The sequence below is a fragment of the Tiliqua scincoides genome, chromosome 1, assembly GCF_035046505.1.
Source record: "Tiliqua scincoides isolate rTilSci1 chromosome 1, rTilSci1.hap2, whole genome shotgun sequence".
NCBI lineage: Eukaryota > Metazoa > Chordata > Lepidosauria > Squamata > Scincidae > Tiliqua > Tiliqua scincoides.
In genome coordinates, this window is record NC_089821.1 from 225,275,871 (window position 1) to 225,289,732 (window position 13,862).

A 13,862-nucleotide genomic window follows, 5' to 3' on the forward strand; every position below is an offset into this window, starting at 1 on the left:
CCTTTCACCCGGGGCATCCAGAATCTCTGAACATCTTCCCCTAATGTTAAGATGTGTAGAGTTCCATTTAGAACTTGTGCTACATAATTAGTCAGGACCTGATCTGGGACAGTTGCACCAATCTGGTATGTGTATAATTGAGATCTGACTGGATGAGGCAGGAAGGCTTGGTCTCTCCCAGTTGTGTCCTTCAGGTTTTCAGGCAGTCTACCACCCAAGGATTTGGTGGCAGAGTAGTAGGGTAGTGATAACCTGTTGTGACTCAATCCCTCTGACCAGGTGCCTGTTCCTGTTTCTCTCTGGGCACAATCCTAACCAGGTCTACTCAGAAGTAAGTCCTATTTTGTTCAACGGGGCTTACTGTCAGGAAAGTGTGGTTAGGATTGCAGCCTCTGTCTACTCCCTCCTTCCACCTTCATGCTTCTCAACAGCCTACTGATCCTCCTGTTATACCCCCATCCCTCGCCCCACCACCTTTCTACTATATTATCTCCCATAGACTGTGAGGACTGCTCGTCCTCTTGTGGCTAGTCTTTCGTGATCTGCCTGGCTCCCCACTGTATGGAACATGCCCGATGTCACAGAATGATTACTTCTGAGCTACTTCTGCCTTATCATAGATCAAAAGTGACTCTGGTTCCCTGGAGAGCTGCATGCAATCAAAACTGAACTCAAGTCATAGGTGAATGACTGGAGCAACAGTGGAGGAGAGCTTCAATGGATCTGAAAATCTAGAGCCCTTATTTGGAATTTGGGACCTATTTTAGGTCCTCCTTTTCATTAGTTTTGGCATTGAAGAAGGCAAACTTCTCTGTCACTGTTGCATCTGTGGAACATTGTCCAGCAGAGCTGATCCATGTGGTCCAGGGTCTCTTGTGTCTTGGTCCCTAGGGTGGAGTCAAATACAGCTGGAAGCCTTCTGTGATTTCACTGCTAGACATTTTGTGAATAAAATCACCTACATCCTTTATGACTCAGACTTCTCTTTGACAGTTCCTATAGATATCCCACCTGCACCTGTCCATCCTGACGTTATGGTTTCTTTTCACCTTGAACAACTTTTTTGCTTCCTCTGAGCTTCTTTGTTTTTTTTGTTTTGTTTGTTTTTTATTGCTAAATATGAGTTGATACTTTCCCCCCTTTTTTCTTGTTTTAATGTGATCTTCATCCCGTTTATATGTCATTTTAATAATTATTAGCACTTTGAACACTTCTTTTAGAAGGGAAAAGCAGGATATTCTAAATGAGATTAGATTAGATTAGATTAGACAGACAGTGAATATACTCTCAAGGCCACATGAACTTAGCTAGGCCTGAATCTGAACATTTCTGAAATGCAGAAGTGATTCGATATCTCAAATTCTTGCTCAGATGTAGCCCTAACAGTGTTATGTTGAATAATGCAAATGATCACGGGAGGAAATCTGTTTCTAATTTAGGTTGTCCCGGAGCCAAGAAGAATGAGTTCCTGACCAGTGTTCTGGATGCCCTGTCCACAGATATGGTGCACGCAGTCTCTGATCCTGCAGTCTCTTCCAGCAGGTGGGTTAGTTTGATCTCAAGAATATTAAATTGCATTGGGTGCTTTGGGAAATCTTTGCGATGTAACTTGCTCATTTTTTAACTTTTTATGGCAGACAGAGGCTTGATAAGACTTATCAAATATAATTTAAACCAGGGCTCAGTACCTGTATTTTACGTTAGATCTCCACCCTGAACATACAGAACAGAATCAAGAATTGCATGTGCAGAGTGAATTTCCCACTGCTGAGCGGTAGCGTAGCTAGTTGGGGGCAAGGGTAGGGTGCTCCAGGTGCCACCCTCGGGGGGGGGGGTTCTTACTTAACTAGTAACCAAAATTGTGAAAATCACGGTTGTTAGGAATAATACCATTATGTTATATGTCAGTGGTTCTCACACGTTTAGCACCAGGACTCACTTTTAGAATGAGAGTCTGTCAGAACCCACTGGACATGATGTCATGACTGGAAGTGACATCATCAAGCAGGAAAATTTTTAACAATCCTAGGCTGCAATCCTACCCACACTTACCCAGGAGTAAGTCCCACTGACTATCATTGTTAAATGAATGGGGACCTTAGAGGAAGGGTGATATAAAATATTTTAAAAATTCATTCATTCATGGGCAGCGCTATCCTAACTTTCACTGGAACAGGAAGGCTGGCCTGCACTGTATTCAGTGGAGGTTTGGGGCTGGCTGAGTCTTGGCCTGAGGCAAGGGGAACTAATTTCCCTTACCCCAGGTAATGCCACAGCAGCCCCAATGGGGCTACTCAAATCTGTGCCACCTAAAGAGGTGGCGCAAATCCAAGCAATCCAGGACTGCCCCAGGCTGCCTGGGACGGGGATAGGATCCAGCTTAACTGCCAGATCCTGGCCCCACCCATTCTCCCCACTCAGCCACAGGCCCACCCTCAGCCCTCCCTCCACCCGTCCTGAAACACGTCTCCCTCCTGCCCTCCCCACACTCCCCACAGACCCTCACAGCAGCCAAGCTCAGTCAGCACAGACCTACCTTTCTCCATTGGCATAGTGGCTGGATGTAGCCTCCATGGCCAATGCGTGTCCCTGCGCCAGCCCAGCTGGCAACTGAGGAGGTGCAAATGTTCTTTATGGTATGTTTGCGGCCCTCCCAGGCAAGCGGAAGGGACTTATGCTGGCTGAGCGCTCCCTTAGGATTGCACTCTAAATAATTTTGTCATATTGGGGGGGGGGAGTTGTCAAAAATTTATGGGCCCTGGGCATCAAATGACTTAGCTATGCCACTGCTGCTGAGTAACCACAACCAGAACCAGCCTCCACATATCGGGGATTCAGAGGAAGGGTTTGCTTCATAGGGAGCACAACTTCACAACTTCTCTAAGTTGAGACAAGCAGCTTGTTTCCTGCTTTATAGAAATTAATCAGCAACTGTTATGAAATGTTTTCACATTTAAAAGTAACATGACAAATGTAATCTCACAATACAGTGATTATGTAAAGGGGTCAAGGGACAGTGAGCCCATACTGAAGCATGAGGCACTGCATGAGGTTTTTACTCACCAGCCTGCCCCAGGCCTCCTCCATTCACATTTCACTTAGGCTTGTTCCTGTTGCACCTACCTTCCCCTTAAGTTTCTAACAGCCCAATCCTATCTAAATCCCCGCAGCATGGCTCTGCTGTATCATGTGCAGGATTTGGGGGAAGTGCTGACTGCTGGCGCTGCTGCAATAGAGCATTGTAACCCCAGAGCATTAAGGAACTACTGCATCTAAAACAGAACTTCATTGTACTCAGTAGGACTTACTTCTGAATAGACACACCTAAGCTTGTACAGTATGTCGCAGTGAAACCAATGGAACAAGTTGATTATGACAAACAAGTCCCATTGCTTTCTATGGGATACAGTGGATCAGGGATAACTGTAAGTGGACCAGGGCCACAGATTTTGCCTTTGACAGATGATAGTCAAAGGCAACAAAGTCAACTAGTAAAGCACTTCATCCGATTTTCTGCAGTAATAAGTTTTAAATACGTAATCGAAAGGAAAATAGCCTCTGTTTCTCACAGTTAAGTTTATACAAATATATTACATGCTACAATTTGGAGACCAAGAAAGCTGCTGATTTTGCGCCAATAATGCAACATGATGCCTTAAGAGCTAAGACAGAACTTTCAGGAACACACTTAGCTCATGCTGTGACTATTACTTTGGTTGCTAATGAAGCTGGCGCCATTTCAAAGATATCATCATTTTCAACCCCATGTTGCATCCATCCTGTCAATCACTCGACATTTTCCTTCCCGAACTGTCTTGCCTTCAGTCAGCTCAGTACATCATAAAGGATATCTGTTGGCACTTCTTTTTAGAATTGATATTGACCACATGACCCAACTCAATGGAACACATTTCATTGCCATTATCACAGAGACTTAAGTTGCACAACTTTGACTAGAGTGTGCCCAAATTATTCAATTAAAATTATACATTTGTAATTTGGAACAGAAACAACATTGTGTTGGCCTTAATGCCTGAGAATTAGGAAATGTGATTAAAAAAAAGACCATTTCTAGTTCTGCTAAGAAAAAGATGCCCTGACTGTGAAAGTCCATTCTGTGTGTCAGAATCCATTTGTTTCAGCAACACTGGTTTGTTAACAGCTGGGCATAAAAAAGTGACATGCTTAATTCCACATTGGTTCTGTTTCTCCAAACTCATATATAACAGGGGACACTCTAGGTCAGCCACTCTGTCTTCCCACATACTCCTGCTTTTAAAAATTAGCTTGCTGTTGGAAAGAGGGAAGGCAATGACAACAAGAGGGTGGGTTAGAGATTGACTACAGACTGCAGTGTGACCCCACTGCTTTGCCCTAGTCCAGGGTTGGGCAAACCCTGGCCTAGGGGCCATTTACAGCCCTCGGGATCCCCCAATCTGGCCTGCAGGGTGCCCCCAGTATCCAGTGAGCCTCTGGCCTATCTGAGACTGTTGGAGCCCACACTGGCATGTGACTGTCGGCCATGACTACCAGATGCGAGCTGCAGCAAAGTTAGAGCAAGGCCTTTTATAGTCTCTATGTGTTTTTTCTCCCCTGGGGGCTGGGGGATAAGAATAGGCCCTCCGTTTGGCTGTACTTGTCGTAAGAGGCGACTAAACAGCCATCGGGTAGATGGGACTCATCAGCCTAGGAAGGCAGCTCATCTGAGAGAAGGAAAACTCTGATCCCAAACCTCCACTGCCTTGTGGCTACATCCAGTTATGGAAAAGGCTTCAGGAGTCAACCTCGAGGCAAAATCCGGAGCCGGAGTCCCTGAGGCAGTTCATGGCTGAACACAGTCACGTTCTGGCAACTCCTGCGATGCCACTGGAATCAACCGTATTGGCCTCTGCCTTTCCATTGGACCATTTCAGCGACATGGAGAGGGGGGATTTGCTGCATGGGTAACAGTCTATCCTCCATACCTACTTTACCCTGGCTTCGCGCACTGGAGAGGACACTCTGTTCCAGAACCACCATTCAGAGCGCAATACCATAGTCTTCCGAGACTGAAGGATGTCAACATGGATGTGTTTTCTGCTTTTTCCTGGGCATTATTTTAACCTCCCCCCCCCCATTGCCTCTGAATAACTTATGTCTCCATGTGTTTCTGGCTTGGTCTGTATGTTTTCACTGTGTAAGAGGTGTGTGGCAAACAGTTCATAGTTCTCATGTGGTTCAACATGCCTGTATAATACTTCTCATGTGTTTTATAAATAAGCTCAGTAAAATTCACATTCATATAAGTTCTGTCTCTAATGTATTCATTTATGTAAATTTATTCAAATTTGAAACAAATTTTTTTCTCTGCCCCAGCCACAGTGTCAAAGAGGTGATGTGGCCGTCCTGCCAAAATATTTGCCCACCCCTGTCCTAGTCCATGGCCCAAGAGGACTGCTTCACTTCACCACATTAGGGGGACAGCCCTGGATGCATAGGGTTGGGAACACTGCCATTGGCCGTGGGCCCATGCAAGGATGAGTTGGTAGTGGCCTTGCATGAATATGTTCTTACAGCTTTCATAGATCTGTGAAGTATGGGGTCTGTGAGAAAACTCTCTTGTGCAATGCTGTAACTTTTTTGAAGATATCTCTGTTAATTCACTCATAGTGACACAATGATGTTAATAAGTCAGTATAACGAAAGCGATAGGAAAGTGCAAGGAGGGAATTTGATAGTTAATGTTTTCTTCACTGAATGGTATGTCTTTTCAGGGTTTCAGAGCCAGATCCAAATCACACCCTGGAGGAGAGAGTTGTCCATTGGTATTTTAAGCAGTTGGATAAAAATGCAAGTGGCGACATTGGCAAAAAAGAAATGAAACCATTCAAGAAGTTTCTGAGGAAAAAGTCCAAGCCCAAGAAATGTGTGAAAAAGTTTGTGGAATACTGTGACGTGAATAATGACAAATCCTTAACAGTTCCAGAATTAATGGGTTGCCTGGGAGTAACAAAAGAAGACAATAAAGCAGACACAAAGAAACGCCATAGTAAGAGGATTTCCTAAGTCATTTTTTTAGCCGTCTAATTGTTACGTTTGGATGAGAAAGGTGGACAGAAGGAGATTTTACTTTTGGATTTTCAGAATGAGATACTTGTGACTCTCATTTAGAGCTAATTTTTATTAAGGCATGGGCTACCATTATCAGCTACACCACTGTGTGTAACATGTTGAAAAATGATGCATCTCATTTGAGTAAGCGTGATGCCTACACATTTGAGTGTTGCTTTAATAAGTAATGCACGTATCTGGTGGTCAGATAGATACTATGCAGTGTTCCATTCCAAGGACTCCATGGTTCACAGGACTGTCATGGAGCCAGCTTCTTGAATTAAGCAATATGGCAATATGTTTGTGCATGAATGCAGACATAGTCTTGAATCCAAGGAGCTACAGCAGTCTTTAAAGAATGTGCTAAAAGCAATTTGTGATATGTCATGAGGATGTGCCACTTGAAGAAGTACAAGATTCTGCTGGGTATGCTTAAGTAGCTCTTTCAATCCAAGCTATGGAGAAACTTACAGAAGTAATCCCATGTGTAAAACATTAATTGGTGAAACTCCATATTAGATGTGATGATGGTAGATCTGTCCGTTTAAACTCAAGTCTGCCCCAATCACATGTAAAGCAGGAGATGGTCCAAGTTAAAGAACAAAAGAGGCACATGGAAGCATGAAGGTTAACCCTCTGTCCTGTCCTGAAGCTTAGCTCTCTGCAGTTCATCACTCCGGGGCACTTTTCTCTCCAGCTGGGCTCACATCTGGTATCCCACAACCTACGGTACACTGATTGGGACAGACAGGTCTGCTGCTGTGTAGTTTCAGCCTTTAGTGTGAGGTCTCTGGAGAGACAGAAAAGAGCGGCCCAGTGGGGGAAATTTCTCCTGTGCCAGCCCATTGAATTGGGGCAATATGTGGTTTTTGTTATTGCAAAGCAACAGCATCATTTAGCAAATGGCAGTTAAAATGTATCCATTGCAGCACAGAAATAATTTTTATTGTAAATAACATGCTGTCTGTTCTCCTCAACAGCTCCAAAAAATCATGCTGAAAGTTCTCCTTCCAACAGGCAGGTAAGTGCAGGAAAGAAAGCTTTCCATTATCTTGATTTTGTTAGAGCATCATATGGGCTTGGCAGTCATATCCACTTTGATCCTATTCACAAAGGAATTACCAAAAAAAAAATCATCTCTCAGCTTGATGTTATATCTACACTGCTTAAAGCAAGCAGTGAATATTATGTGGATTTACACAACTCTGATGGAAACTCACAGCTAAGAAAATGTGCTTGTATCTCCATTACTGAACCAAAAAGTAATGGTTATAGGTTTATCTTCTCCCTGCACATCACTTACACTTTAAACAGGGCAGTCTGAAAACAATTACTTCGGTCAAACTCAAAACCATTCAAAAGGTTCTTTTAATTATGTAACTGTTATTGCTGCCCCCACGTGCTTTGCACAGCACCCAAAGCATAACATACTTTTATTTTTTTCTACCACCCCCTTCCCTCTGTCCCTCTCCTGCTTTCCTGTAATTTGATAACATGTAACATATATAGTGAAACAGCCCTATCATTTCTGGGTTTGTTATATTCTTTTTTATTTCTTTCAATATTTTTGCTGACTCAAGCTCAATTATTTTAAAAGCTGGTGCTGTGAAATGATAGCCTTGAAATGGTTCTAGTTATGCAAACCATCTGTTGGCAGTTAACTGCTGCAGCCGTGCGCTGCTATAAAGGTTCCTCACAGATGCCAAAGGGGGCTTTCATCACAAGAGCTCACGCTTGAAAGGAAGCCATTGGAAATGAATCCGCCTGACAAGGAATGGCTTAAACAAAACCACCCACCTCAAAGAGAACAATCAGAATGATTTCCAGTGGGGAATGGGCAGTGGGAGTGATAATAAGCAATCTCACTCTTTCCACTTACCAAAGTGTGAATCTGCACATTTTGCAGAATGAGCTGGTAGGTGGAGGTGAAAGAACTCTGGGCTGCAGGTGGGAAGGTCATAGTATAGAATGTCCCATCATATACAAGCTCCCTGCATTTGGTAAACTAGAACTACAGTCCTATACACACTTCCATAGAAGGAAGTCCCTTTGGAATCTGTGGAGCTTACTTCTGAGTAGACTTGCATAGTACATACTGCAGTACAGCAGGGGGAAGACTAAGGGCACAATCCTAACCCCTTATGTCAGTGCTTTCCAGCACTGGCATAGCAGAGGCAATGGGACGTGCACTGCATCCTGCAGTTGGGTGTCACTCATGGAGTCCCCCTCAAAGTAAGGGAATGTTTGTTCCCTTGCCTCAGAGCTGCAGTGCCCTTATGTGTCTTGCCAGAGATCCTCCCCACTGGGCCTTGTGCCCGCTTAAGGCTGATTAGTTTCCCTTGTGAAACTCACCAGTGTAGCAAGCAAAAGTCAGAGTCCAGTTCCAGTCCACAGATTCCAAGTAAACCAGTCCAATCAATGAGAGTTGCCAAATCAGAGTGCAGAGCCAATAAGCTGAGTTACAGTCTGAGGTCAGGTTCCAGGTAAGTCAGTCAAATCAGTCAGGGTATCCAAGTCACAGTCCAAGGTCAGATTCCAAATTCAATAAGCCCAGTCAGTCTCCTCTCCAACCTGCACTCCTTCTACAACCCACCCCCTAGTTCCTCCAGGTGCTGCTTATATGCTCCCAGGTTCACTTTAGCCTCTAGTGGCTGCAGCTTTGCAGCACACCTCCGGCTACCACCTGGGCTTTAACCCTGCATTTACTTAGAGCAAGGGGCACTGTGGACACCACATTCTACCCCCTCTCCAGATCTTCCGCTATTCCACTACAGTATGTCAGTGCTGGAAAGCACTGACATAAGGGGTTAGGACTGCACCCTAAGTTAAACAATTACCTTTAATGTGCTAGGCTTTTAATCTAGGGACAACAGGACTCTTCTGTTTTAAACATAGGGGCTCCTTAAAAAACAGTCATACCCCACCTGTGTTCTGAAGTGATGCACTCATAGGAGCACTTACCTCATACCTTTCATTGAGCATGTGAATTGGTTCTAGGCAGCTGCCTTTTCTCTTGTGGCATCTCGGTTGGTTTGGCAGCCAAACCAACGCAAGAGGTGTGTGGCTTTCCTGCTGGCTCCTCTCATATGTGTGAACCAGCAAAGACTGAACACAGACAGAGCCATGGGGATCAATGGCAGTAAAATAACCCCCACAGTTAGTTGATTGGAAGTGTTCAACTTCCAGATTCAGCCTTCCAATCACTGTACCACCTCAAGTATCCAAGAATCTCTATGGAAAGAACCACATTTGTTTTTGTTCTTGTTTTTCACTTTAAAAAGTAGCATAGTATAATAGATTGAGCATAAAATGAGTTCATCTGAGTCACAATGGTGGGTTGTGGAAACTTTCTGGATGGATAGCCAGAGTGTCAACTACAGGCATTAGAGCAGCAATTTTCAACCTTTTTCATCTCTGGGCGCACAAGGCATTAAATTGTCATGGCACACCAATTGAAGAGGTACACCATACTGACAGCAGGGGCTCGCATCCCCCATTGGCCCTACTAACAAGTGATCCTCCCCCAAACTCCTGTGGCACACCTGCAGACTATCCACAGCGCACCAGTGTGCCACAGCACAGTGGTTGAAAATGGCTGCATTAGAAGGTGGAGCAGACAACTACTTACTGGATGGCCACAACAGGCATGGTGGAGAGGTGGTCATTTCTAGGCTGCATCCACAGGTGGAACTGGTCATTGGTAGGCCTGTGTCTGTAGTATATTTGTGTATGTGTCTCACAGCACAATCCTATTGGGCTCTATTGCTGCCTGAATTAGTGTTATGGCAGCAGTAGCACCTTTATGGTTTTTTGCAAACAATGCACCAGTAGCGTGAAAAACTGTGTGCTTCCAGAACATCTCCAGAGACACCAGAGCAGCCCCATACAGGTAGTGCTGCAAGGAAGGCCAACTGACTCAGGTAGGTTGGCAGGAGGGAATGGGGGGTTGAAAGGAGGCGTGTCAGAGGCAAGAATAGGCACCCAGCACAGGCAGCTTGCGCTGGATGCTGTCCCCTTCTTAGCTTCCTAACATGCCCTCTTTGTTTCCTCAGATTTGTGCCAGCTAAATGGTGACCTATTGGCAATTGGGAGGCTTAGGGAGGGGTAAGAGAAAATATTTTCCCTTCCCCCTCCCAAGCTTCCTGATCTCTCTCTCCCCCCCCCCCCCCATAGCATACACACAGCCCATTTTGGTGTGGCTGCATGCAATAGAAGGGGAAAGGGTAGGGTTAGGCTCTCAGTAGGTAAATAAAAATGAAGATTTCTTTTTGCAGTCTCATCAGTAAATACTTCAATATAAATATTTGATTGTTTTGTGAGTATTTTCCCCCAATTTCTCTTTGGCAGCAGACCTCAAAGAAGCAAGGCTGAACACTTCATATCCAAGGCAGATCTCTCGGACATGTGGGAGACTCCCTCACCAAAAGGCAATTTTTTAAAAAAAAGTAGTATTTGCACTTTGTACTTTAAATGTAAATTCACTTTGTAGAGATGAGATATTTAAACAGACTTTTTTTAAAAATCTGTGAAAAGGTAGTAACAGCTTGTTTTAAACAATTATCACATACAATGTATGTGCTTTTTTGTTGTCTGAAATCTGTGTGTGAGATGTAAAAGTTTGCATTTAATCTTTTTGAAAGGAGACTGTTGTGTCAGACATTAAGGTAGAAAGTGGCCTGGTAGTATTTTCTTTTCTGTTACTAGTTATGCAGAGAACTTGCTTGATTTGAAGTCTACTGTGCTCACAATGTTACTGCCCATCTATGTTTTTGAGGCTGCATGTTTTCACGTCCAGCAAAAGTTGTCAATTGATGTTGCTTTTCTGTGTACATTCCAAAAGCATGGAAATGTTTTTTTTCTATTGGTCATTAGAGTACATTTACAGACACATGCCTGTACACATTTACACATGTACTGAGTAAGTACACATACACAAACACACACCGATTATGTGTGACTTTCTGAAGATCGAAACGATCAAGAATGCGACCACTCATGGATAAAAACTTCTTTTGCCTTTCTGTACTTAGGTCTTGTAGATTTGTTCTTCTATCTGTCTTTAGAGGACACCCGGTATAATATATGCTTAATTATTTTGTTATGAATTCTTTTTCCCATTTGATTGGTTTAGGCTGCAATCCTAACCACACTTTCCTGAGAGTAAGCCCCATTGAACAAAATAAAACTTACTTCTGAGTAGACCTGGTTAGAATTGTGCCCTCAGCCAACAAACTGACAGGAACTGTTGCAGCTCATTGTGTCACTCAGAACAGACTCTGCCAAGCCCTGAGAATAGACATAACAAGGCAATAAAGGGGCATATTTGTTCAGTATACTCAGTCTAATTACACGGAGACAAAGATGGTGAATTCAGAACTGTCCGTCTGTTCTTTTCTTTGCACTGGGCTGGGCTGCGAGATACAATTTGTTGTGCCCCAGGATCTACAGAAAGGTAAAACTATCACCTGAACAAATTATGAACAGTCATGGTAGAGGTGCAATCAGCACAAGCTCCCCCTTAGGGCATCCTTCTTGCCACCTGGGAGGTGTGCACACAAGTTCTCATAACTTTCCTGTCATTCCAAAAAGGCAGGTATTTTTTTTTCCTTTCCTGTTGTGCCTTAAGGGAACAAGAACTTGCAGATGTGAACTTCACAGCAAAAGAAAGATTTGAAAGAACAAAACATAAGGAAGAATGCGAGAACTTCAGACTTGGACAGCAATAAATTATAAGCAGCCAGAGAGAGATCAATGATGGACTGTGGACATAAAAAAAGAAATATGAAGCGGACATTTGGATTTTTAACAATGAGCAATAATAGCTTCCGTTTAGGAAACAAAGCACATTGAACAAGGTGTAGAATGGATGTTGGTAATCACATGCTGGCTCAGCCTCTATGAAAATACTTTTCATTGCAAAGAGATGTGTTACATTTATATCTGCATACAGTAGATAGCTGCATGATGGGATACTGCTGAAAGTCTTTGAACTAATGGGAAATACACAAAAGAAAAAACACCTAACGGGAAGAGATTTGAGGAATAAGGTAAAATCAAAATGCAAATATACGTTTATCTTTTTTTAAAAAGCACCATTTTCTAAACTCAGAATTTGATATCTTTTCATAATGCTAAACTTTGAATTTAATCTGTTTAGATTAAAATGTAGTATGCTCTGAAACCTACTCTGCTTGGTTATTCTCCTGTGGCACACAAATTGCTTTAAACTTCTTTACTCAGAAGTCAATCCCATTAAATGGGACCCATGTAAGTGTGTACAGGTTTGCATCCTCAGAGATCCATGAGATAGTACACATTTTCTTTTACCATATCACACATATTTTTACTAGGAACAACCACTGAATGTTCAGGACTCAGTGAAAGGAAAGATGCATGTGCTGAGGCAGTGGCGTCACTAGGGAGGTGCAGGGGGGTGCGGGCCGCACCGAGTGATGCGCTGGGGGGGTGACGTGCCTTGGGGGAGGATGTGCTAAAATCGCAGCTTCAGGAGCTACCCCATCATGCCATACACCATTGGATGCAGAATTTCCAGCGGAATGCAATGCAAAAAACCAGAGTGAAATTGCTCCTTTCCTTCAAAAGTTATGGCCAAAAAACCAGAAAGAAAAAATGCATAGAACCCTATGGAAAGTGAACCCTATGAAAAAATGCATAGAACCCTATGAAAGTGAGCCATATTGCCCATTTACTTGCGAGTAGGTGTACTTGCCATAGTCCATCGGAAAGGGCAGGCTGAGAGGAATCCAACGACGTCAGAATGGTCCTGATCCAATGAATGCAGCCCAAAACAAAACACCCTAGAAGGTCCCCCCTCCCTCCCTTTTGGGCGAGTCTATTGAGCCCAAAAGGAAGTCATGTGGCTGTGTTTACTCATGAGTAGGCAAACTTGCCTTAGTCCATTGGAAAGGGCAGGCTACGAGGACGCCAAGTCAGAATGGTCCTGATCCAATGAATACAGCCCCCAAAAACACCGAAGGAGGAGGTCCCTCCCCCCAGCTACCCTTTTGAGCCCTTTGGAAAACAAAGCAGCCTCAGGGATGCGTTTACTCATGAGTAGGCAGATGTGCCTTGGCCAGGCCAGGCCAGGCAAAGCGGAATGTGAGGACACCAGAACAGTCCCAATCCAATGGAACTGGAGCACAACAAATGCTCCAGAAGGCATCCTCTCCCCCCCCCCCCAAAAGGACAAAAAAGAAGCTTCAACTGGTTCTATTTTGCACTTGTAAAGCCAAGTGGGTCTTTATTCTGATGTGCCTGAAATAGAAGAACTTTAAACTGGGCACCGGGGAGGGCTGGAAATCTCACGGATTCTTTTTGGGGGGTTATTGCAGGCAGACTACAGAGTAAGCTCCACTGACCACTATGAGACTTACTTCAGAGTAGACATGCATAGGCTTGAGCTCACAGGCTGCAATTCTACCCACACTTTCCTGAGAGCAAGCCCCATTGACCACTATGGGACTTACTTCAGAGTAGACATGCATAGGATTGGGCTCACAGGCTGCAATCCTACCCACACTTTCCTGAGAGTAAGCCCCATTGACCACAATAGGACTTACCTCAGAGTAGATTCACTTAGTGGAACAGGACTGGCTCCCCCTTATTTAATTATTTCTTTTATTTTAATTTAATTATTTATAGTTATTTATTTTAATTTGCTTGATGATGTCACTTCTGGCCATGACATCACTTCCACTGGGTCCTGGACAGATTGTCTTTCTAAAAAGTGGGTCCCAGTGCTAAATGTTTGA

General features: G+C 43.8%; 1 protein-coding gene across 1 annotated transcript in view; it reads left to right on the plus strand.

Annotated features, from left to right (window-relative positions):
• Nucleotides 1–10,478, plus strand: part of SMOC2 (SPARC related modular calcium binding 2) — a 105,769-nt gene extending 95,291 nt beyond the window's left edge. Inside the window, exons 10-13 of the mRNA XM_066622995.1 lie at nucleotides 1,440–1,542; nucleotides 5,754–6,028; nucleotides 7,071–7,111; nucleotides 10,438–10,478. Coding sequence (XP_066479092.1) covers nucleotides 1,440–1,542; nucleotides 5,754–6,028; nucleotides 7,071–7,111; nucleotides 10,438–10,461 — 443 coding nt within the window. The 3' untranslated portion in view covers nucleotides 10,462–10,478. The remainder of the gene's footprint in view (nucleotides 1–1,439; nucleotides 1,543–5,753; nucleotides 6,029–7,070; nucleotides 7,112–10,437) is intronic.
• Nucleotides 10,479–13,862: the final 3,384 nt, after the last annotated feature.